The 24447-nt window shown below is 44.6% G+C and overlaps 2 protein-coding genes and 1 long non-coding RNA gene across 4 annotated transcripts in view; 1 reads left to right on the forward strand and 2 right to left on the reverse strand.

Moving 5' to 3' along the window:
* MMD (monocyte to macrophage differentiation associated) overlaps positions 1-23714 on the reverse strand; it is a 41479-nt gene extending 17765 nt beyond the window's left edge. The window contains exon 1 of the mRNA XM_077188416.1: positions 23659-23714. Within this exon, the coding sequence (XP_077044531.1) occupies positions 23659-23699 (41 nt within the window). The 5' untranslated portion in view covers positions 23700-23714. The remainder of the gene's footprint in view (positions 1-23658) is intronic.
* On the forward strand, positions 47-11911 carry LOC143695517 (uncharacterized). Of its 2 annotated transcripts, none has more exons than XR_013184782.1 (2): positions 47-123; positions 1324-11911. It is a non-coding gene; the product is annotated as an uncharacterized LOC143695517 (long non-coding RNA). The 2 variants fall into 2 exon arrangements; XR_013184783.1 differs by having other exon boundaries at positions 1587-11911.
* A 23-nt stretch (positions 23715-23737) lies between the features above and the next one.
* On the reverse strand, positions 23738-24037 carry SMIM36 (small integral membrane protein 36). Its single transcript, XM_054645401.2, has one exon. It carries the CDS (start codon positions 24020-24022, stop codon positions 23738-23740), a length of 285 nt encoding a protein of 94 aa, XP_054501376.1. The 5' UTR covers positions 24023-24037.
* Between the last annotated feature and the right edge of the window lie 410 nt (positions 24038-24447).

A 24447-nucleotide genomic window follows, 5' to 3' on the forward strand; every position in this document is an offset into this window, starting at 1 on the left:
GCCGCTTTAACCGGCCCTGGCTCCGCGCAGCCCCCGCCCCGGCCCGCCCACCGCGGCCCGGCCCCGCCGCCGAGCGCGGGAGGAGCCGGCCGGGCGCGGCACCCGCGGCATCGCCGCTGCGAGGTGGGACCGGGGCACCGGGGAACGGGGCCGGGGGAGCGCCGGGGTGGGAGCGGGGAATGGGTCTGGGGGGAGTGCCCGGCTGGGAGCGGGAGCCGCGGCCTGGCTCCCGAGGGTGGCCCGGCCGGGCCGGGGCTCGGGCCAGCAGTGGGCGGCAGCGGCCGCGGCAGGGTCGGGGCTGGCGGTGCCCAGGGCCCGGCTGCAGCTCGTCCCGCGGCCCCGCAAGGGATGGAGCAGCACCGGGGGGCTGCTGGGGACAGCGGTTTAATCGCCATTGTCTCAGCTCGTTCAGCAGAGAGGAGGGCTTGGCGGTGGCAACACGCTTCCTCTTCCCTGTCTGGGAGCTATGGGAGCCTTTTTGCGACGGATTCGGCACGGACTGAGCCGGGTGACTTCAGCCCCCCGCCCGTGGGGTCCATCCCAGCGTGGCACAGGAGAGCACAGAAAAATGCCGTGGCTTTGCTGTCACATTAACCTGCACACGGCATCATTAACTCCGCTCCAAATCGAGGTTACAGTGGCCAGACTGCTTGGCAGAGAGAAACTGGCTGGCGGGGTTCCCGTCTCTATGCCCTAATCTTACCTACTCAAACCTAACTTTGCCAAGCAAAGGTTATTTCCCTAAGTGAAGGGACCATGTCAAGCTTATTTCTGTAAGGTGAACGTGGCGTTGCCTTGTACAGTACAAATAGGGCATGAATTAGGAGATTATTAATATTATTATTACTAGAATTCTATTTATGCTATTTTTCTAATCTAATATCTTGTTTCCAGTGGGATTTTGAACAGTTCCAGCCCTCAACAAAAATGATTAGTAGATGCACACCAAGGCAATGCACGAGTTTAGACAAATAAACCATACTCAGTGTCAACATCTTTCATGGTAGGACTGATGCAGACAGGATCTGCTGGCAGCTGTGCCATGGTTTATAAGTCATCTCCCAAGCTAAACGTGTCACCTCTGCCAGGTAACCACCTCCAGCACAGGGAAGTGTGAGCGTCATGGCTTGGCTGCATGTCAGGCTCAATCTGACTGTTCATGGCTGTCCCCATTTACCAGCTGTTCCCTGGTGCCAGCAGTGAGCAAAGGATTAGGTGGTAACAGTTTGTAAACTGCCATGGCAAGACTTGCCCCTCAGTTTCTTTAGTTCCAGTAAAGAATAAGCTCTTCTGATACAAATTGCAGATTTTGTTCTCCAACAGGGGCTTGGTTGTGCTAGGACAGGTGAGGCTGGGCCAGAAGACTTCCACAGACAGCTGCTCAGCTTTTCTGAAAAAGGAGGGCAGAGCTTGATGCTGGAAAGGAGAGCTCCTGAAATGCAGAGCCAAGCTAGTTCCCTGATAAATACTCCCATTAATTTCAGTGAGGTATCACTGTTAATATATTGGTATAATCTGTCATCTGATTTTGCAGTGTCACTGGTAATAAAGTTTCATATTGCCTATGTTATCTGTTAATCCAAAAGGAGCAAAGTTTGAGGATGCTGCTGAAGAGCCCAGACCTGCACACAACTGCATTTCAACAGCTGAAGTGCCAGCACTATCCCAGTATCCTGGCTTTATATTGAGGTAGGGCTTGTGGTGATGCAGCTGCCTTTCTGCTCAGTACCACACACCCATCCTTGCATTCCTCTGTAACTCCCCAGTAATTTGCACTTTCAGGTTGTAGAAATGTTCTGGAACATGTGATGTGTACGCCATGACTGGAAGGCTGGCTGCTTTGTGGTTCTGGCAAAAAAACTGGGCTGACTCCTGTAAAATAAGTGCACTGACACCTTCAAAGGTACACATAGGGGTGTTGCATCTTGTCTCCATCTCCTCTCATTCCTTCTGCTCCTCTTTGACTCTTTCTTCTGCCTTCTCCCAAGCCACTGTCATTTTCATTTCCTTCCCTGCTGCCTTGGATATTTGATCTAGACTCTACTCACAAATGTGTCAGAGTTCTTCTCCTTACACTTTTCAAAGCCTGTTTTTCCACCTTTGTTCTGTAGACACAGATCTCAAACCAGTGTAACTTCCTGTTGCTGGAGCATCAAAGATATACAAATTCAAGATACAGTAAAAAAAAATACTGTTCAGACTTGTTTACTTTGAATGAAAATAAGAACATTCATATCATGAAGCTTGACTGAGTGGAACCAGGGTAAGAATGCCCCAACCATCATGACAGTGGTGATGAAACTGGAAGATTTTTTACTGGAAGTCAGTGTTTATTAAGGAGAGCACTAAATTACGCAGCACAGGTATTGTTAGAGCAGTCCCGACCAATAACATATTTTTAGTACCAGTGACTCTTGTTGAACTCATCTCTGTAATTGTTTTTGATGATAGAATGAATCAGAGTGCCTTAAAAACATGGCAATAAAATAAAGCTCTAATTATGGACCAAGTCTAAGTCCTAAAAATTGGCATTCACCATACAAGATTAAGGAAGCAAAAACATGTTAGTTTGGTTACTCATATTTAAAAGTAAGAAAAACCAGAACCTTCAAATACCTTAAGTAGTTTTGATTAAAAACATTCTTAAGACTAGAAATATGTCATTGTGCACTCAGCCAGAAATGCATTTTAATAAATGACTCAGGGTTACAAGAAGGATGAAAGAACTTTTCTTACTGAATGCATCCCTGTTGTGGGGCCCAGTCATGTAGTGTGCTTGGAAGGAGCAACATACTGAACATGAACAGGCTAAGGGTTGATTAATAAGACATTTAACCTATTATGTTTTCATGGGACAAAGAGACTTTAGTTCTGTAAGGTATTTGTAAAATGGGTTTCCAAAATGAACCAGGCAATCCCAGTCTGATACCCAGCAGGCACCCATTTGGTACCACATAGGTGTTTGCATAGCAAATCTGTTACTAATTACAATTCTTGACACTCAGGAGTACATGAGCTGTGTGGTTTGCCCTTGTTATTTTTAGGTCAAATTGTACCCATGTACAGTCTCCTGCCCGCCCTTCACAAGCACTGTCTACTTGTCTAGAGGTGGAGGAGTTTGATGAGCATAAAACTGTCACATAAAGACATACTGAATTCTGAAAGAGACATTGAATATCTGTATAGGATTATGCAAAGAGGGACACACAAACAGGGTCTGTAGTTTTCCCTGCATTGCAAAATTGTCCTGGGTTGTACAAATCCATCAAATGAATAGGCAGGCTCTGAAAGCTTCCTTTTCCCCACCCAAGATGAAAAATGTAATTGCCACTGGCATGCCAAAGGTGAATGAGATTCTGTCAGGAGGTTATATTGATAAAAGTAAACATCCTGCACAAAAGCTGAGTTTCTTTTGGCTGTTTTGCACAGATGAGTTCTTATTACAAGCCTGCACAATAACCAGTCCCCTGATTTGTTAAACAGATAACAGAGCAGCAGTTCCTCAGTTGCCAAAATGGATGTATTAGTGACAAGACATGGATAATGCTCCCAGCTACTCACTTTTTGGAGCTGGCAGTGGTGATGGGCTGGCTTCAGAGGCAGAGAGCAGGACACCATGGCTCAGGGAGCCAATTAAATGCAGTGGGGAGGGAGCAGAGCAGCACAGCCTTAGTGAGGCACAGGAAATGGGTTTGGCAGGTGAAACTCTTCTCCACTCCCAGTTTAAACTGGAGAGTAAATCAAGCATGTGGGGTAAATAAGGGGGAGAAAAGTACCCTTCTGCTTTCTTTTGACTTCATAACAAACAGAATATGAGGATTTAACCTTCTTGTCTTAGGGGTGTGCATGATAATGGAGGAAGGTGATGGTTTCAGAAAGGTTTGATTCAGAAGCTTTAGTGGTAAAGCTCTTTCCTGTTTTTGGATTTAGAGAATACAGGGTTTGGACTTTGTTAGCATGTTCAAGGACATATGGCAGCAGAACTACCCTGTGAAAAGTTTATGCTTTGTGTCCTGCAGACAGCATGGATAGAGCTTTTTTTTCCTTGCTGCAAACTGACCCAGATTTCTGCTTTATTTGACAGTCTTTTTGAGCATAGTGTGAAGGAGAGGCATCGCTTCTGGAAATGCATGTCAATGGTCTTGTGAAATGAGCGTCTCTCCCTCCCTCAGCCTTCCCCCAATCTAATTAATAAGGTCATCCCACTGAAGGCAGGCTTATAAATAGCTTTCCAAGCACTAATGGAATTAGTTCTGGCCTGGACAACTTTTCCAGGGTGACACAAGTATCGAAGAAAGGCTTGATCCTTGACATAGACAGCCACTTACAGCAGGAAATGATGAAATGTAAACATTTACCTGATGTCCCAGCTCTTGCTGCCAGCACTAAACCTGAAATGGGATTACAGCATTGTTACTCACATTGTAGAAAGACTTGCAAGTGAAACAAGGGACTTTAGAGGGATGGGCCTTGTATTAGATTACATTAGTTTGGATAATGAAATGTCAAATTCTGCTGAAGGTTTTGTCACTATTTCTGAGGGAAGTGTATTTTTCATGTTCCACAAACCCACAAGATTTTGTGAGGATAATAAACAGTTACCATGGGGAATAAAATCGAAGTACTTCCAGTCGATAGGAATCTTTACTGTGACAGCATTTAATGGGAAGGGAATAGCACAGCTATAAACTCTCAAAAGAGAGTGATGATTGAAAATTGACTATTTAAATCATCAGTGAATGGAGCCATAGAACCCCTTCAAAAGCAATGGCTGAATTATTAACATTTAAAATCTGGTGTGAGACTGGAATTTTATAATGAAAATAAAACCTAAATGCATCACAGAAAATGTAAGCTCTGATTGTTTAAAAAACTTGAACCAAAATGTAAAGAGAATGTATCTGATTCAGGAACTTCAAATCAATAAGCATGAAACTCCTGAAAACATGAGACAAACATGAAATTATAATATGATTATCTATGTAACTAATGAAATTTAATTACAGTTAAATAATGGAGAAACATTATTTTGCAGTCTGTTCTATTTGTTCTATCTTCACAGTCTGTTCTTCTATTTGGCCTGTGTATTGCAATAATCCTACAATGTATTGCATTTCCAGTAAACAAAAGGACATTTCAAAGATTTCCAAATGCTTATTGGGAAAACCGATGAAGGTCAAATTTTATATGAATTCATCTTTTTAATCAAATTCTTTACTGTTGCATGTTCTGAATATAACCTTCTCCTTAAATGAAGTTGACACGAGGGCAGGAGGTGCTTCTTCATGTAACTGAGAAAAGATCACTTTTTTAGAGAAGGAGAGAAAAGCAGCACTTTTCAGTCTCTGAAATGGCCTTGGACCAGCTGCACAAATTCTGAGTCATCAGATGAATCAAGTCTGTTAATGACTGCAGAGAACTTTTACTTCAAAAAATGCAGAAGCATCCTGCTTTCAGATATTGATTCTGTAGTGCTTCCTTTGGGAGGCTTTAGTCATAAAGGTGCCAGATTTCAAGGCTTTTTTAGAAATAAAAAATGTGAGAAGGGTTTGGCTTTTAATAATTGTACCATAAAAAAGATGGTGGCCCACAGCCCTTGGAACATCTATCAGTTTCTATAGCAGAAATCAGTATGGAATTTTGGCTGACAGGCAAAGAGCGAGTTATTAAAGGTAAAATTCACTCATAAAGAGAATTTTATATGAAAGGCCAAATCAGGACAACCTGACTCAGGAGCTAAGCAGCTGCCATTGCCTTCAGCTTCAGACTGGAGAACACCTGAAAAATCACAGTTTCTTAAACCAAAGGGATAAGAGTCATGAGGATCTGTGCTGTAGCCTGCCTTTAGGAAGTCTACAAGAGAGAATAAAGAATTACTCAGCTGTATTGTAACAGTATATCCTCTCTGTGTCATTAGATCCTAAGAGATGAGGTCTCTCACCCCATCCTCCAGTTGTCTCATTATTGCGGCCTGCAAAGAAAAGCCCCAGCTGTACCCCATCCTTGGGGGAAAAAAAGACCATTTTTGCCCTCTCTCAGATGTAGGACTTTAGCACCCAGAAGTGGAGGCTTTTGAAGATTTTTTTAGCATGTGTTACCCGTGCAGAACTAAATTATTTCTCTTTGGACCCAATATTTTAATATATCCTCAAATTCTTCCCTTTACAGAAGTAAATGAAAAATGTTCACCCTTGTACCAAAGCCAAAATAAAGTTCTGTGTTTGAATCCTGGTCCAGAGTGGAGCATCTTTAACTGATGTTTATAACATCCATACACAAAATCTTTTCTCCTCCTTTCTTCTCCCCATCACTGGGATTTTGCTCTGTGAATGTTTGCCATCCACTCTTAATGTGCCAATCACTCTTAATTCCTCATCTTTGACTTCACAATTAATGAAGGGAAATAAGCTGTTACCTAATGGGGCTGACACAAAATCCATTTAAGTTAACGGAAAGACGCTCATTGTTTCCTATCAGCCCTAGGTCAGGCCAGAGTGAACAGAGTGGGTGGAATTTAGCCTGTCATTTGTCATCTGAGAGGAAATGATTCCTACATCCCATTTGGACTGCTTAGAGATTTTAAACATATTTAGCAAAAGAAAACATTGATTTCTTGTCAGTTGTTAAATGGTTGAAATTTTACTCTGGTTGGATAGTCTCTCAGTTTAAAATGATACTTAGTTCTCTCAATATTTAAAAAAAACCCCAAATGTAGGAGAGAAAGATCAAGGTGAGTGTAAGTGAAACTGAAGGGGTGCCTGACTGCCCTGTGCAGGTCATGAAGCATCATCTGCACAGGAGCTCAGCCTTGCTGGCAGGGGCTTCACAGGGCCTGTGAACTCACCCTGCCCTTCCTGCCAGCTGGCTGACAGCCTCTCAGTGTTATTTATTTTAGGTTTCCTAAATGCATTTGGAGAGGGAGAAAACATCTGTACTCCAACACATAGTGTTGTCTCAGGTCTTCTAGGTTTTGTAAACAGACTTAATAAAATATGAATCCATTTTTCTCTATTGCTTGCAAATGTTTAGAAATATCATTCAGAAGCAAAATGAACATATTCTTTAATATAGCCTAGCAAACATCAGACACACTGTCCCTACTATATCTCCCAGTCTGAATTATGCTTGTTAGCCTTGGGAAGAGGGAGCAGAGTGCCTGGCAGGGACGAGAGGATCTGAGTGATTGTCTAACTTGCAATTCCCCTGATAAGTTTAGAGACTGTTTCTGCAGTGTTTCTGCAGACTGTTATTTAAGGACAAAAGTCAAAATGTTCTGTTTCTTGGTTATGGTGTGTTACAAAGAGTAAAGAGGGTTCTGTTTCACCACGTCCCTTCTGAACAGCAGGAAACTCTTGGGATATATCATTTAGTTGCTGATGGCCAGGCCAAGTTGCTGAGAGGTCAGAAGACTTGCAAGAAACAGAGACATCAAGAAGTTTGATTTCAGTGCAAATTTATCTACTCTGCTCCCAGCAGTGGTTGCAAAACAAGTGTTACTGCTGCTAGCAAGCTTTGTGAGGCCTTACATCCACCATCCACTTAGTTCTGTCTGTCCTTGAGTCAAGAGTTATAAATTGTGTTATCTTCGATGGAAGGGATGAGTTTTCAGACAGACTCTGACCTGACTTCTCTTTCTGCTGTGGTGGATGAAAGTCTACAGCATTCCAGTGATATTACTGAGGGATTGGACTCACACAAATGAGACTCTGATCCCTCACATAATTGCTGGAAGAACTAAAGGGAAAAAAAGTCCCTAATACTTGGGAAGTTTTTAGAAGCCATTTGGAAAGTGATTGGGTAAACAACAATCCAGAGGGGGCACAGGAGTCCCTCAACTTGGTTTTAAAATCCCTCAGACAGTAAATTCCTGTCCTCCAGATTCCTGGGTCTTGAGGCTCAGTGCAATATTTGTAAGGAGAGGCTGGTTGAACAAAATCAGAAAGAATGGAAGAAGAAGAAATAAACAGACAGTGCCCCTGATGAAGAGCTGAAATAGAGATTTTTGTGGGCACAGATCATGTCTTTCCAGAAACTGTTCCTTCCCTGGGGTTGTCACTTCTGAGCTGCTTCTGGTTGCCCACAGAGGGGAGTGGGGATCCTCACCAGGGCCTAACCTTGTTCTGCTGCACTGGGTGTTACAACCTCTTATCTGTTGTTTGTGGGTGCTAAATTGCAAGGCCACATTTTTGGGAACAGAACCCAGAGCCTTGGAGGAAGGCCATGCCTTCAATCTCTGTTTCCTCAGTAGCTTCCCCAGCGCTGGGGCCGTGGTGCTGGCAGGGGATCAAAGCCCAGGAATTCCTGCGCTGTGCTCCGGCTGTTCCTCCTGCCTGAGGTCACAGCACTCTCCTCCTTTCTGTATGGTTTCAGCAGGATCAGCTTTATAAATTACAGGGCAAGATACAGCCCTGGTGTGAGAGTGGGGCTAGGGAGGGCACAGGGCTGCTTGTGTCCCAGACAAACCAGCATGGTGGCATCTGTGCCCTGTCCTGCTCCTACCAACTGCCCAAGGCTCATTTCAAACAGCCTCACATCTGATAGAAATAGGAATTGTGGTTTCTGAACTGCCTCCAATTCTTTGGAACTTTACAGGAGTCTTGTAATAGCATTTTACTTAATTCTAGAAAACAACCCCAGAGCTATTAGCAACCTGGCACTGGAAAAACCTCTGTGGAGGTTTAGTCAAAATGACAAAAGTCTCTATCCAAAATTTATAAATTTTCAGTTTTTCGGTGGAAGTGCAAATTCCCAGATTTTGGCAGTAGACCTGTACTGGGTACATTTGCACTAACATTAACCATTTGAAAGCTCCTTAGTGCCCTTAGAGACCAAAAGGAGAATGCTTCCTTTGAGGAAAATGCCCCTTAGCAGAGGAGAGGAGATACTCTAGAGGAGTTAATATCTTTCCTTTTTTCCTTGAGTTCTGAGGGGGGCAAAGGCTCAACTTTTGGATGTTGACATTAATCCCACAGAAACTGAGCAATGAGCTGTGCCCCCACTGGCAGCTCCTGCAACATGGAAGGTTAAAATAAATGGTTGTTCAACTCCAGGCTGTATAGTGTGTGACACATTAGTGCTGCTTTTAGCCGTCAATATATTGCTATTTAAAGATGACTGAGATTTTTAAGTCTGATGATTATTCATATTAAAAGTGTTTCTTTTTCATTTGAGATTTTATGCTGTCATGCAGACATCTCCATAATTAAATGTGTGCTTAACTCTTTCTGTCTCCAGTTAAGGAGACATTAATGGGAACCTACCAAAAACAACTGCCAGAAATGTTCCTGCACTTTAATTTGAAAATAGTAATATCAAATTACAGTGATGATAAAAGTCCAGTATGAGATCACTAAAGGGAATCAAGGCTAAATGGTTTTGGAATAATCCAAGGTAGTTTGTTCAAACTGCTCTTTTTCTCACAGTTTTTCTATAGTCACAGCAGAGACCTATTCTCTTCAGCATAAGGAGGGGTTTAAAATTAAACACTTTTAAGCACAAAATCTCTCCACTTATAAAAGAGCAGCACTGAAGTTGCAAAATCAAAGACCTTAATATTAGGGAGCACCAAAATTCAAGTCAAGTCTGTCTTAGCCTGTCTCTGTCTAATATTGCACACTATTTAATGCCATAATCAAACAGTATTTTTTCTGTGGGAAGAATCACACAAGGGAATGGACTATGTTCACTTTGGGAGTAGCTATGCAGTATTTCATTTTCCAATGTGCGGCATAGGGTTTAATCCAGCCTGGGGGGGAGAGGTCTTACACAAGTCCTGATAATCTGATCTGATCCTTAGTCATTTACAGACCAGCCCATATCTAATCTGGGCACTGAATCCACATGTTAAAATTTTCCTCTGATTTTTTTTTGTCTTTAGAATTTTCTGTCCCTACAGTAAGAACAAATCACCTGCTGCAGTGCCTGCAGGAGGGAGCTGCCTCACTGAGTAAACAACCATGGCTTGATCCTGCCTTCCAGGGAGCAGATGGATGCTTGAGATTACCTGAGGTATAGAAGGTATTGTCTCCACTGACTGGAGATCCCAAAAGTGCTCTTTTTACAGCCACTTCCCAGGCCAAAGCTCTTCCCTGTGCAGGAAGATTTCCATCCTTGCAGCATTGCTCTGTCATGACTTTGCCTCTGTTCCAGGCTATGGAATGGGGCTGAGCTACACCTTACACAACCTGCAGACCAAGCTGGAGGCCCATAACACAACTAAAATTGGATCAATTCTTTTGTAACAAGTGAGTGGAACCTTAAATGGGTATGTTGTTTGTACTCATCCCTTTGCTGCTAAGGAGCAGAGAACAAATATTTGTACAACTGCCTTCACAAATCCAGTTCACATAAACCCTCTGCCCTCCCTGCAATAAAAAGCTGCCAAAAAAGATTGGCTGTTCATTAAATTTTGCTGTGGGTGATGAATGTGGCTGCCTCCAAAAGCAGTCCTGTCCTCAAGACTGAACATGGCCTGGCAGGAGTGACCCAGCTGTTCTGACTGGCTTGGAGGGCAGATCCTCAGCCTCTCTTGGGAGCTCTGACTCCAGTGCAGCCAGGGCTGCTCTCTGGACCTTTATTCCAGCTGATTAGCTGCACATCTTGACATCCCAAATCCTGCTTTTTATCCTCAAGTGTGAAAACCCAAGCCAAGCAGCTCAGAGTCTCTGCTTTGGTCACAATTTACCCACTGTAGCAAGGGTTTGCTGGAGGAGGGCTGGAGAACAGCATCATGAAGATGTGTCTGTTCCAGCTGGGAATTTCTGCACAGTTCCCAGCTTGGAGGGGAGTGGGACAATGCCCATCCTTCTGCTGACAGTCGCACAGAGGAGGTGGCAAAGCTGCTCGTATTTATTGTCAAAAATGGACATGCTAGCAGGGGCCACAGCCTGAGCTAAGCCTGTGGGAATGTGGGCAGCCACTCTGCATGCCTGCCCAGGGAGCTGTGCCAGCTCACCTCCACCCTGACCTCACACAGCCCCTGTTGTTGCAGCTCTGAGTCCAGCTCTGAGCAGCAGCTTTGTCCTCAGCGCAGGAGGAAGGTTTGTTTTGATGGCAGGATGATTAATGTGCCTCAGCTCCATAGCTGTAAAATCCCTGGGGAGATGGGGCATGTCTAATTTGTACTGTGCCACAGCCAGGTGAGCACAGCACCAGGTCCCTACTCGGGCATGACCGTGCTCAGGCTCAGTATTTACCTGACTGCAAAAACTACAGCTGCTCTCCTCATTTATAGTGGCAAAGCTGGTATCCACTAACCATTCCTCTTGAAAAAACACCTCCCAGCTCCCTCGAGAGGCCACAGGGAGAAACCATCAGCTATAGCAAACTTTTTCTTATGGGATCAAGGAAATTGCAGTCACTTTCCTTACACTGGGACTTGAGGCAGCATTGAAGGAGTGAGCCCTGTCTTCTGCTGTCCTGCAGGTGAGGCAGTGAAGCTCATCTCTTTTTTTTTATTAAAAAATGGGCTAAAACCAGTGAAGAAAAAAGCCATCCTCAATCAAAGAAGCCCTTGGCTGATGGCAGGTCCTGCCCTGCAGAGCAATGCTGGCCTGGGGCAGCATCACTGCAAGACTCTCATGATTTAAGGCCTGAGGGTATTTTGTATTTGCACATTCATCCTTCACATAACCATGTCCATGTTTACATATGGCTGATCCAGATTTTACCCTGATTTCTCAACCAACAATCCCTGTCATTTCCTCCTTGACTCACCTCAAAGCCAAACTGTTCAGTGCTGGTCTGGGAGTGATAAAAACACATATATCCAGTGTTGGATAAATGCACTGAAGCAGCAGCAAGAACAGCTTTGGTGACACTCTTCCCATATGCCGGTGGGGTTTATTTTATGTCCACTATGGTTTATTTTTTTATTTTATGCTAATAAACCCTGCAAATATAAATATCAAGCCAGACTGGTTTGTGTGGGTATTTGACATTGATAGAATAAATTACCTTTCCCACATACTTTCCATTATATATTTGCTTCCATTTTGTGCTGCACATGGACATGGGAAGGAAACCTTTGCCATCACAGCCCTTTGCAAACACAGTTCTCTTCCAAGCTTTTGGTCCTACTACTAAATAAATATGTATGTAAGATAGCCCTGGTATAGTACTAAAAAACCACTATTATTTATACAGCTTTCAAACCTATACAAATTCTAATTTTTCACACAGCAAACTTGTTTTAAGGCATGGAGCTGCAGAGGATCTTCCACAGCTGTGCTTACACCACCTACAGGACCAGAAACCGAAAATGCACAGTAGAGACCAAACCTTTGGTTTTTTCAGTGAACCCAAATGAAATGTCTTCTTACCTCAGGGGAAACAAAATACACCTGAGAGGTGAATTTCCTCTGGAGGTACCCAACCCTCTCCTTAGGCTGTGAAAGCAAACTGAATTTTTAATCAGGCACTCAGGTAGGTAAAAGAGGAGCAATTCCATAGCCATGAGCTTGGGCTTGAAATCTGATTGACCCCATAACACTGATTCTGGAAGAAATCATCTCACCCAACAAAAAGGATAACATAAAGAAATTTTTCAGTACCCTGAAAGGCAACAAGATGCCTGGACAGTTTTGAAGCTTTTTGGTAAAAAAAAAAAAAAAATTACAGCTGAGTTTCATCAACTGCTGACAAATATTTTATTTTCATTTACAAACTCCTGTGGGTACATAGTCCCAAACCACTCCCAGAGCAGCATCTCTGGCTCTAAGGCAGAAGTCCTGTCCTATCCAGGGTGAGTGCTGCAGCTGCTGGGCTCTGTCCCCACATCTCCCAAATTTCAAACCTGCCCTGGGCTCAGTTCAGACCAACATGGCCAAGAAGGGGACCCACAGGGTCAAGTAGAGGAGAGCCCCAAACCCACCATTTCCTGAACTCATTCCATTCTCAGTCATTTCTATTTAGTTCATTTTCTTCCACTTCACTTCTAGGATGGCCCTGCCAGGTTGGACACAGCTCCTGAAGCTGTGCAAAGATGTTTTTGTATTGCATATTATATCATGATATATTCTTATCTTTATATACAGTCTTATATGAATTTATAGACACACAAACACAGAGGCAGGTCAGCCCTGGTTTGCCAGCTGGACTGGACTGCAGAAGTGACAGAGAGGGGAGCAAAGGCTGGGGAGATTTACAAATCTGCTCTATACATTGCATCAAACCTCATGCAAAGTCAACATGGCCTTGCATCATCAAGCACAGGCTGGAGCCAGGAAACAGCTCAGCTGGAGAAGCCACAGAATGAGGAGAGAACAAGCCTGTTCAGGTAAGAGCTCTGCATCTAAAAACATGTCCTGACATATTCACAAGAGGAGGTTAGGTATTTTTGAAGTTGATTTTTCTTTTCTTGCAACTCCCCAATACTCTGAGCTCATTAAAATGAAGACACTTTAATTTCCAGGAGTGGCCAACAGGGAAAGGTCAAGGAAGGACTTCTTTGTAATGTCAACTCTCAAATTCCAGGGAGAAGAACAGCAAGATTTTCATTAAACCACCATCAAATTCTAAATTACTGCACTGTCAAAGGAAAGTAGGACTGCCATTATACAAAAGGAAGGTTAAGAAAAGACCTGATGATTTATAGCTTGTACACTGGTCTGTCTGAAATGGGGTCTTGGGCTGACAAAAACAGGGGTCTGGCTACCAGCAGCTGGTCCTGGCTGGGCACAGAGCAGCCAGAGCTGCTGGTTCAGCAGTGGTGTTACACATCCCCTCTGCACAGCAGGTTTTGTGGGGACACATTCATAGAACCCCAGTTCTGAAGATTCAGAGTTACTCAAAGAATGTTCTACAGTCTTCAAAAGAAACGAAGGAGCAGTTTTTTGCTGTTGCACCAAACCTCAAATAAAGAAAGCGAGCCCTGGGAACCCAGTAAACTCTGTACTGAACAGGACACTCAGTCTCTTAGGGAGGCACTCCAGTGTAAAATCCAGAGCTGTTGTTTGTTGCTTTGTGGTTTGTATTTCCTTGGATAGATGCCAGAGGAAGACAGTCTGATTAGACAAATTACTTTTGTTCAAATTGAAACAAATATTTGATTTTATTCATCCCATCTTCACTTGAAAAATGCCAACTGTCCACTAGAAGGCATCCGGATGTCCAGCTAAGCAAAAAACATTGCTTGAGGCCCTCAAAGGGAAAACAAAGGGAGGAGCTGAATCTCCCAGGTGCAGCTCTAATGAACGAGTTTGGGGTGGTCAGACCTGTAGCTGCCTTTGTCCCTCAGGAAAGCTTTGCTCAGATCCATGGGTTGGATCTGAAAACCAAGACACTGTCTTTTAACAGTTAATTAGCTTCACCAATTACTGGTCACATTGTACAAAGTGTGACAAAATGAGTGTGAAAACCAACAGTAAGAGAGGAGCTGGATCTGAAAGCAGGGTGAAATGGCAGAAAGCTGGGGCAGCACATCTAGTGTGACAGCCAAATAGAAATCATGGTTGTACCTGTGCAGATTTGGACCCCTCTCCTGCATTGCAGTTGCACTCGTGTCACCCTCAGGTATTTCCACTGAAATCCTGTTGAATTGCCTTGAGGAAGCTCCTGCCTGCAGCTGGGACAGGGAGAACAGAGCACAGCACATGGGCTTCAGACCTGTCCAGGGTCACATCCCACTCCTGAGCAACAGAATCTGGCCCCTGCAAATCCAAAAACTGGAGCATGAAAAGACCACTGGTTTGTGGGGAGACACCAAGTGCACGTCATGTGCTGCAGCTGCATTCCAGAATGTGCTTTTTGGAAACTTGATGCTTAGGACAGCAGCTGCATGTCAATGTCAGATAACCTGCCCTGTCTCTGGAGCTTCTGGAGAAAAGGGGTGACCCAAGATGAGGTGAAGAATGAGAATTGAGCTGAGGTGACTTCAGTATTGAATTTAAGACACTGTAGTACAGGACTAAAATAGAAGCACCTGCAGCAATTACAGGTTCTTTATGCAAGAACCTGTAATTATCTGCACAAAGACAGGTCTCAGCATGTGGAGCTGTGTGCATGCATTATACATTAATATGAGCCTAGCAACCACAGAAGCCAATAGGGTTGCTACAGTATTGCATTTTTTATCATCTTTTATTAGGAGACATGCATTATGATGGTTCATTTCTTGAAATCCAAACATTAAAGTGTTTTCTGACTGCACCACACACAGGAGCAGCCTGTGCTGTGCCAGCAGCCAGGGCTGCACCTACAAACCCAATTATCTCTCTGCAGCCTTGCCCTGCTCTGGTCATCTGGGGCACTTGCTGTCCCCATCTCCCAGGTTGAAGTCATGATCAGGCTCACTGGGAGTTCTTAGCCCAAAGTGCCCCTTTGAACTCAGGGCTGCTCTGAGCCCTCGGTGCCTTCTGGCAGGTTGTGCTGGGGGTTTGAGACGCTGTGATCTGGCCAGCAGAGGTTTATCTGCTAAGACAGAAAAGCTGTGCCCTGTAGGAGCAGAGCTAATCTGACTGGCTGGCACTTCAGTCAAACAAGAGTGGTAAAATGCTTCTGACCCAAGAGGATGCTCTTGAGCTCTGCACTGACAGGATGCAGTGACAGGAGCTGCCCATGCTCACAGCACTGTCACACACTGGTGGCACACATCCCACCTGGCCTTGCTCAGGACAGGCATTCCTGCCATCCAGCCAGGTCCTGGTGCTCATCCTGGGGGAACTGGCCTCTGAGGATGGGCAGAGAGCTGCTGAGACCCAGCTTCCACTTCCAGCCATCTGCACAGGATAGGAAATACCTGGAGATCTAAGGGTACCCTGCTCATTGCAGGCAGGTGAGTGCTGCTGCACACCTGCCTTGAAAGAACTCATAGCAAAAGGCTGGCCCTGCTCCAGTCCAGGTAAGGGGAAGATTTTGCTGTGTCTAGAAACAAAGAGAGGTGCTTCACCCTGATATGATGACAGCACAGCCTGGGCTTGAGCCTTTTGCCTTCATCCATTTCATCCAATAAGTACGCCTTGGCTTCTTCTGCTCAAAAAAAATGGAAATTATCCAGCCTCTGTAACATCTGTGACTCCAGATTACCCTGAATGCTTCCCAGCAGAGAGGGCACAGAAAAAACATGGTCATCTCCTCCCTAGCAGCTGCTAAACAGAACAGGAAAAGGCAGCTCTACAGCATGACTGTGCTTTGAAGCTCTGCCCTGTGGGCCAGGCTTTGGCCACCTTGGAGGAAGTTTTAACAGCACCATTCACCCACCTCCCAGCTGGTGGTGGGACCTTTCTTTGCCTTCTTGCCTCAAACATGACTGCCCTCTCCTCTGGGAGCTCTATCCCAGGTTGGGGCATCCTCTCTTTCACTGTACATGAAGGGCAAACAGGCAACAAAATAAAAGCACAGGTTCACCTTCAGCAGCTGAAGAAAGCAAAGCGTTTTCTGCTTGCAAAAGGGGAAGAGCAGCAAATCCATGTGCAAAACAGTTTCCCATGAACCAGCCCATGATAATATCTTACACTCTCCTAATGGCAGTTTAACAAACAAATGGACTTTTGTAATACTGAGAGCACAAATTCACAAGAGGAGAGAAGCCTCGGCATCTCATGGCCTACAGAGTTAGCTGGAGGGGAAACAAAAAGGGTCCTTTGTCCCTTCAGCTCTCCAGAGGCAATAATGGGGGAGCAGCAGCCTCCCAGGCCAAAACCCCCTGCCAAGGCAGCTACAAAAACACATGGATGTGACAATGATGATCCCTATCTCCTCCTTCAGTCATGGCTTAACACCCACCTGTCCCAGCAGTTCTCTAACCTCTACCACCAAGAATTGCTGAAAACCTCCCTCCTCCCAGGGAACTCAAACACCAGCACCTTTTGTAAATACACATCCCAAAGCTGTGGGGTTAATACTTCACAATGATTTTTTCCATGCCAGAATGAGTTAAGGTAGGAGTCTCTATCCTGGCTTCAAATTTCCTGGCTTTCCCCTGTCTGCGTCATGACATAATTCTTTCCAGCAGCCTTTTCCTCAGATGTTCAGAGTTAGCATTGGGATCCTTGCCAGTTTTCCTTCCCAAAACAAACAGAGAGCCTCCTGATGCCAAAGATTTGCCTTCTATTCATTTCTCCAGGGATAGAACACTTGGCTTTACAAGCGATGCCCCGATTTTCAATTCAGCATGTGTATATAAATAAAAATGCAGCTTTACAGAGCCTTGTCTGCACTAGAAAAGACTGGATGGCGTGCCCCTAACAAGCTGTCTCTCTCCATCAACTGTAAACAGAGCTTCAATTAATTAATGAGATTATCTGCCAAGTTAGTACACATTGCTTCAGCAAGGAAAATAAGGCTTATTGTCCAATTACTTTTTGCTGGTGTAATCATGTCAGCATCAGAGTTTTTGCTAGTAATAAAAACACCCACCCATTATTAAATCACCCTGGTTCCAGTGTAACCCTGGTCTAAAACTAAAGCCCTGAAAAGTGATAAAAATACCATTCCCATCTCAGTAAAAAAGCTTTTCTTTCCCTCCAGTGTCCCTGGGCTCATAACACCTCCCCTGCCCTGGTGACCTGCCTGCTTTGCCTGGAGGGCTGGAAATTGCAGAGCTGCTGGTGGCTGATGATAAATGATTTAAAGGAAGCATTGCTGTGAACCCTGCAGAGAGCAAACCACAGCCCTGCACTGCTCCCCACGGGGCACAGCTGAAATTTGGGAAGATTCTGACTCACTAAGGGACATGTCCTTCAGGCTCAGGACAGGTGGAGTGTTCGTCCTTCAGAAAGCCCAGGCTGCTGCTGTCTGCTCTTCTTTTGGAAGGAAAAAGGGTGGGTTTCCTCTTTTTGAGGAAACAAGTGTATAACATCAAATCTGTGCTTAAAATGCTCCTGAAACAGGAGGAATGCAGAGAATGGGAAAGAAATCACCTGTAATAAGCACTATTAATATGCCTCCATCAAGTATTGTCCTCCCCATAATCTCTCAGAAATTCAGAGGGTTTTCATTTGAAGAAGGCAAAGGTGGATATGCCCAATCCCTGCCTGCCCTACTCTTTCTTGAAAGTTTAGCCCTATAATTGACCTGAATTTGTATATTTATTTTACATTAAAGAAGTGGCAGAGATAAAAATAGAATGTGAAGAATATTACATAATGAAGTGATAAAAGGATATTGATTACTTAGGCAATATAATTATTACAAATAAAGGTGGATGCTAAGCCTATACTCCTTGCTCATGAAGAAGTCAATAGCAGTTAAATTCAGTGTATTTTTAGAGTAATAAAGAGCTATACCATGGGCCCAATCAGCTTCAAATACTGAAGGAGTGCAAAATTAGAGTGTTTAAACAATATGTCCAAGTCTTCTAGGTATTCAGGAAGAGACACAAATATATAATCATTCATAATTTAAAATTTCTCCATAGCACCACCCGTGAAAGGATCTCATGTTCCTTCATAAATATTAATTAAGTCAACCCTACACCCCACTTGTGTAACAATTATTACTGACATTAACAGATGGAGAAACTAGGGCACAGCTTCATTGCCCACACAGAGCATCTGCTGCAGATCTGAGATGAGACTGACCCATCCCCAGCCAGGGCTGAACCATCAAATCTGAATGCAGATGCCTTGTGACAAGGATCTGCCTCCAAAAACTGCCCCTGATTTGTCACATAGGGGTGGAAATGCCTCTTTGAAACATGAATGTCAAACAGTGTCAGTGTTAGACAGGGAAACCAAGGAGCAGTGTCTCCAAGGAAACCAGCATATGTGAGGAGGAAGAAGTAAGGAAACTAAAGCAGGAGCAGAACAGAAGCTTGAGGAGGCATCTGTTCAGATTTTTCTGGTTTTTATCATTCTGCTATGATTTTCTCTAGTTAATTCAGATAACTTTTTGCTGTGGATGTCAGAGCAATTTATTTATAAACAATTAATTTAGCTCTAGCATGAAGAGCCAGACCTTCACCTCAGAGCCCTGAGAGCTGCCCCGGGAGTCCACCTGCTTTCCTTGGGGGCAGCAGCCACCAGCAGACTCCAGCACATGTACATGCCTCCCATGCAGCTCACGTGCCCATCCTTGCTGAGGCTCCAGCTGTCAGTTCATGCAGGAGCCCCTCAGGGACCCCAGCAGGACATGTGGATTCAGTTCAACCCCCAGAGCCCACCTGGCAGAACAGATCCTGCACAGGGAGTCAAGCACTTGAGAGAGCCACAAAGTTATTTAGGCTGGGGCAGGGCCAGGACACCAGGGCAGTGCTTTGCCATAGCAAAGGTACACAGGGAGCTCAAGAGACTTGGGGCTGTGGGGTTTGAAACCTCTAAAAGATGACAAATGGGCTCCCCAAAGCAGCACTGGCTCATGGTTGGAAGAACAGTATTTCCAATTAAACTCCCAATACCAATTCTTACCTCCTGGCATTCCCACCAAAGCACCAACATCACACAACTGAATGAGTGATGACTCAAGGTGATGCAGTTCTAGGCAGTAAAAATTATTCTTAAGTTCTTACAGCCAAGGGGTTTGACTTGGACATGTCACTGTGCTTCTACACTCAGCACTATCAGAGGATGAAAAAAATGTGCTGATAAAAAAAATGAGACAAGATTAACCCCATTTTCAAATTCAAAACAATCACTGCATGGGAAGGAATTCTCCCTGGCAAATATGGGTTAGTCTGTCTGCACTAATCCTCTACTCATATGTAGTGGCTTATTAGGGATTTTAAAAAGAAATCTAAAGGCTTAGACAGTATGTTTACAGTGGAACAGCCTCACATGAAAGATGAATTTTCAGTGAATTTAATGACATGTTTGACTTGAATTAATATTGGAGAACTCTGGAAATCTTTTTTCCTGTTGTTTCTGTAAAACCCTTTAATAAAGGCTTTACAGAAGCAGTAATTTGTGACTCTAAAAGCACACTAAGCCAACTGTAAGCGAGCCAGTGCAGACTGAATTCCTGCTTCCTGCAGAACAGCAATAAATCCTCCCAGCACCCCTGAGTTCACTTCGAATCACAGCGCTACAGAAATCAGAGTGCCAAGGTGACCACAGCTCACCCAAAGCAGGTGTTGTAAGGCTGTGCCCAGGGTTTGCCCAGATTTCATGTGGCTTGTTCAGCAACTTCTCTGATCCACCTGCATTGTTGTGGGAGAATGTTTTATTTTGTTCTCCTGGTCCGTGGGCTGAAATTCAAGTGCAGCCCCTGTGTGCCAGTTTTGTAGTGATAACCCCCTTACGAACAGCATAAATGACTAAGAAGAAAGAAATCTCAGTGCAGAGGGCAGAAGAGCAGAGAAAACTAACCAGAGACACTGGAGCAAAGCACAGAGGGGACAAGAGCTGCCCAGGGATGCCCCATAATTCAAGGGCAGAACTGGGAATAGAGCACATTTCCTAAATCGTTGTCACTCATATTGCTGATGAATAAATGTTAATACAATTTTACCCACATCTCACTCATTTACAAAGGGCACCTGCTGCAGGACAGGATTTCTGTGCTGGATACCCTGGCCTTAAAATCCTGTCTAATCCTCTGGGCAAAGCACATCTCCATAGGCACGGGCAGGATTAAGCAAGGCACAAACCCATCCTCAACTGAGCAGGGATGGAAGAGGCAGATTCAGGGGCTCTTTCCCTGATTCTATGGATCCTCACAGCCACATCCTGGTGCTTCCCCATATGGGACAGGGCTGGGAAGATGCTGCAGGTATCCCAAAGGGATAGCTCAGTCTCTGCAGAGCTCCTCTGCAAGGCTCAGTTTGGGATAGAAAGCAACAAAGCCTGGTTCAGGATGTTTTGTACTGTGTGAATTCCAGCAAGGGATTCACATTTTACACACAACTGATGCAAACAGCAGCCCTGCTGTGGGAGTACTCATCCCTGTTTTCTCACAATGATGCCAATGGCATGGCAGAGGACTGCAAGCACTCCAAGGAACACAGCTTCAAGGCTGATTTCTGACAAGCTTGGCCTCATAAAAGCCCATTTGCATGCAATCTTGACACAGTCATTAAGTAAAGCATGATAGCAGAGACCTCCCCAAAGCAGTAATTTCCCTCACAGGGACTTGATTACTCGGAATTCTCATTACATACTCAAGGACTCTCTCCTACTAATAATACTGTAATCCTGATCTAGTAAAAAACAATATTCCAATATTGCCCTAGTAAGACAAATTACTCCTATATTCGTTTAGTATATAAGAAAGCCATTTTATTCCTGTTGGGAAGACAAAGTCCTGATGCACTTTAGTTTTTCATTTTCCAGAAAGGGATTTGCCCTATGTTTACCTTTCTGTTATCAGAAGGAAAGTATCATTTGCTGCTTTTACCTCCACGTTTTGGATCAGAGTCCACCAGCTATCACAACTGATAAATGTCCTCATGAGAGAACAATGGAAACTGCTCCTGTGCCTGCAGCCTCCCCAGGCACAACTTCCTAAAGCTTAAGCCAGAAAAATTACCCTGCCAAAATCAGCAGCTTTGCCATCAAGCTTCAAGGAGCCAGGGATCTGTGGTTAAAGCACAGAAAACTCCGTATCTAGAGAATTTCAGCTATCTGAAAGTATTTATTAACACAGCCTTGCAAGTCTGTTTTACCTACAGAAACAAACACAGTGGCAATGAAATGGTGACATGGTGTCATTACATTATTTGCATGACCTGCAGCAAAGAACCACAGCTTCTTTGGTGGCACTGTGGTATTTGGTGTCACACGAGCTGTGCCTTGTTCTTTGTGATATTTTTGAGCTCTTTTTAGTCCATCCCCCAAGGTCTTATTAACAAATAATTGTTCTCGAATGCCAGGGATCCCTTATCACCAAGAAGGCTCCTAGAATGTTAAATGATACATGGACACACAAAAAGCTTTAAAGAACTTACAGGCTGAAGGGAAGGCAGATGGGAGAGCCCAGGGAGAGATAACCCACCCTGCATGGGTGACAGCAGCCATGGCATATGAGCAGCTCAGTCACTGCCACATTTTGCCAAAGCAGCTGCAACAAATTGCACCTTTTCAGTGCTAAATAACCAAAAGAAGACATTCAACATAGTTATTTCAGCATGATACATGGAAGAACTGATTTAGCAGTTTCATCATCAAGGGTTTTACTCCAGTTTAAACCCACCCATCAGAAACCTTCCTTCCAATTCAGGCTTCCTTCCCAAACCAGGCATATCCATGACTCCCAGGGTGCAAAGGACAGCTTGAAAACAAAGCCTGGGTTCACACACAAGAATATAGAAACCAAAAGAAAAACCACTAACCATTCTGGCTCCTTTTCTAAAAATCCAGTTAAATAAAAGGTACTCTTGAGATTTCCTTGCCAGAGCCAGGATGCTCTGTGGCTGATTCAGAAACCAGCATGTCTGGGGATGTAGCACAGGCAGACTGTTCCTACCCAGCTGGAGTACGAACCATGCAATCCAGCCAACAACTTTGTTCAATTGTGGTTCAAATTCACTACAGTTTATTTCTGGAAGTATTTAAAATGCCTGTCCTGAAGACATTGGGACCACTGCATCCAGTGAGTCATCCATGACACCTGACACAGGTAATAAATCTCACTACGTTTACTAAAGCTTTCTGTAGGACTCTGTGGTAACTTCACATTAACATGATGTAAAATAGCCTCTGGGACAGGCACCTGCAACAGTCTGAGTCCAGTGCTAATTTTCTCTTAATACCCAACTAAAATCCACCACTTAAATAATATCACATATAGGAACTTGAGCACTATTTAGAGGGACACAATAACCTTGTGTTAAACATCCCATAGAGCACTGAGAGGGAGAAAACCAGCAAGATGCAGAAGAAATTTGTTAACCAAAAGAGCCTTTAGCTTATAGCTCTGAAATGATGGGAATAGCAGGACCTGATGCAGATAGCATTAAATTTGCTGGAGATACAATAACAGCCTTGATGTGGCCCAGCAGGAATCTGATATAGCTGCAGAAAGGCTCAGGGCAGGAAGCAGGGTCAGACACGTGGAGATGGACACAAAAATCAGAAATGTGGGGTCAGAAATTCCTGTTCCAGTGGACAGTGGTGACACACGCTTCACATTACTGGTGAATTCACCTCAGTTCCCACTTCCCCTTGGGCAGGAGGCATTGTACCCAGCTTTTCCAGGAAGCACACTGTATCCTGCCAGGGGATCTGTGCAGGGCAAGGGGTGCTCTGCTCCCTAAGAGCAGAGCTTGTGTTCTACCTACAGAAACTAAGTGCCAAGACAGGCTTGGTACTGCCCTCAGGAGAGCTCACAGCCAATATGGAAAGTATTGAATTCTGATGGGAGCAGCAGCTGGCTTCCACAGGAAAGGCACTATCTCTATCCTTTGAAAATCCTCGGTGTTTCTGCTCTCCCTGGGGAGGTGGGAACAGCCTTCCAAGGTCATTTGCACGACTGAGGAAGATGTGCCGAGGCTGTGGGGCAGCAGAGCTCAGCCCATTGGGGTGGGATGCTCTGAACAACACTGTGTCCCTGCCAAAATAACTGCACTGGGCTCAACTCAAGATTAAACCAAGGCCCCTCATCAGAGCCTGAGAGGATAACAGCGTCACTGCTGCTGGCTGCCAGTGGGCTGCAAGGCAGCAGCAAAAATGGAAATTAGTCTCTTTATGGCTGGCAGGCAGACCTGTGAGCTCATATCGATGCAGAGCACAGCTCAACACCAAATGATCCCCGGAGCAATGGCACCACATCAAATAAATCTGAACGTACCTGGGGATTGCGCGATCCTTCTGCACACGGGGAGTAAACATAGCAGAGAGGCAGGGACTGGAGCTCCAGGCAGGGTCCCTCACACCACTGTAGTCCTTTTCCCAGGCAGATCAGCAGGGTTCTCGTAGGCAGAGACGAGCCCCTTTGCCCAGCGAGTGCCAGGGGAGCCCTGCTGCATCACCACCAGCCGGATCGGGGGCTGGCTGTCTGCAGGGACCTCAGGAGCATATTCCTTGCTGGGATCCTTCCCTCTGCAGTCATAGAGCACGCAGGAGATCAGGAAAACCAGAAGCAAAATGACATAGCTAGATACCAGAATGATGAGATTCAAGGTAACGGGGTCAATCTCCAAATAAAACTCCATTTGGACCCATACTAGAGAGGGCAAACCTGGAGAATGAAGTTTCATATGCACGAATGAGCAAGTGCTAACTGATCAGAATAGATGTATTGGCTTTGTGGTAAAAATACACTAATCCTCAGGTCTCCTGTAGCAATGGATTTCCCCGAACGGGACGATTAAAGCAGCTCAGTTTAATAACTTAAGCTCCTTCTTTTAATGCCACGTTGACTACAGTGGCAGAAGCTAAATTTGATTGCTATATTGATAGGAAAACATGCCCCTTGCCCAGGGACCACCTTTTTCCTTGGTGGGCAGGTACCAAACTGGGTTTTCTCTAAGGGCATTTTGCAGAGCCTCCCTTCCTCAGGTGGGTTTGGACTCATGGGCTGAAAAAACCTGAGCTGTGTAATTAGTAAATGAATACAGAAATAATTAGGAAGTTATTT

Source organism: Agelaius phoeniceus, chromosome 19 (genome assembly GCF_051311805.1).
Source record: "Agelaius phoeniceus isolate bAgePho1 chromosome 19, bAgePho1.hap1, whole genome shotgun sequence".
NCBI lineage: Eukaryota > Metazoa > Chordata > Aves > Passeriformes > Icteridae > Agelaius > Agelaius phoeniceus.

Coding starts and splice junctions, on each gene's coding strand:
- SMIM36 (XM_054645401.2), bottom strand. CDS start 24,022: ATGGAGTTTTATTTGGAGATTGACCCCGTTACCTTGAATCTCATCATT.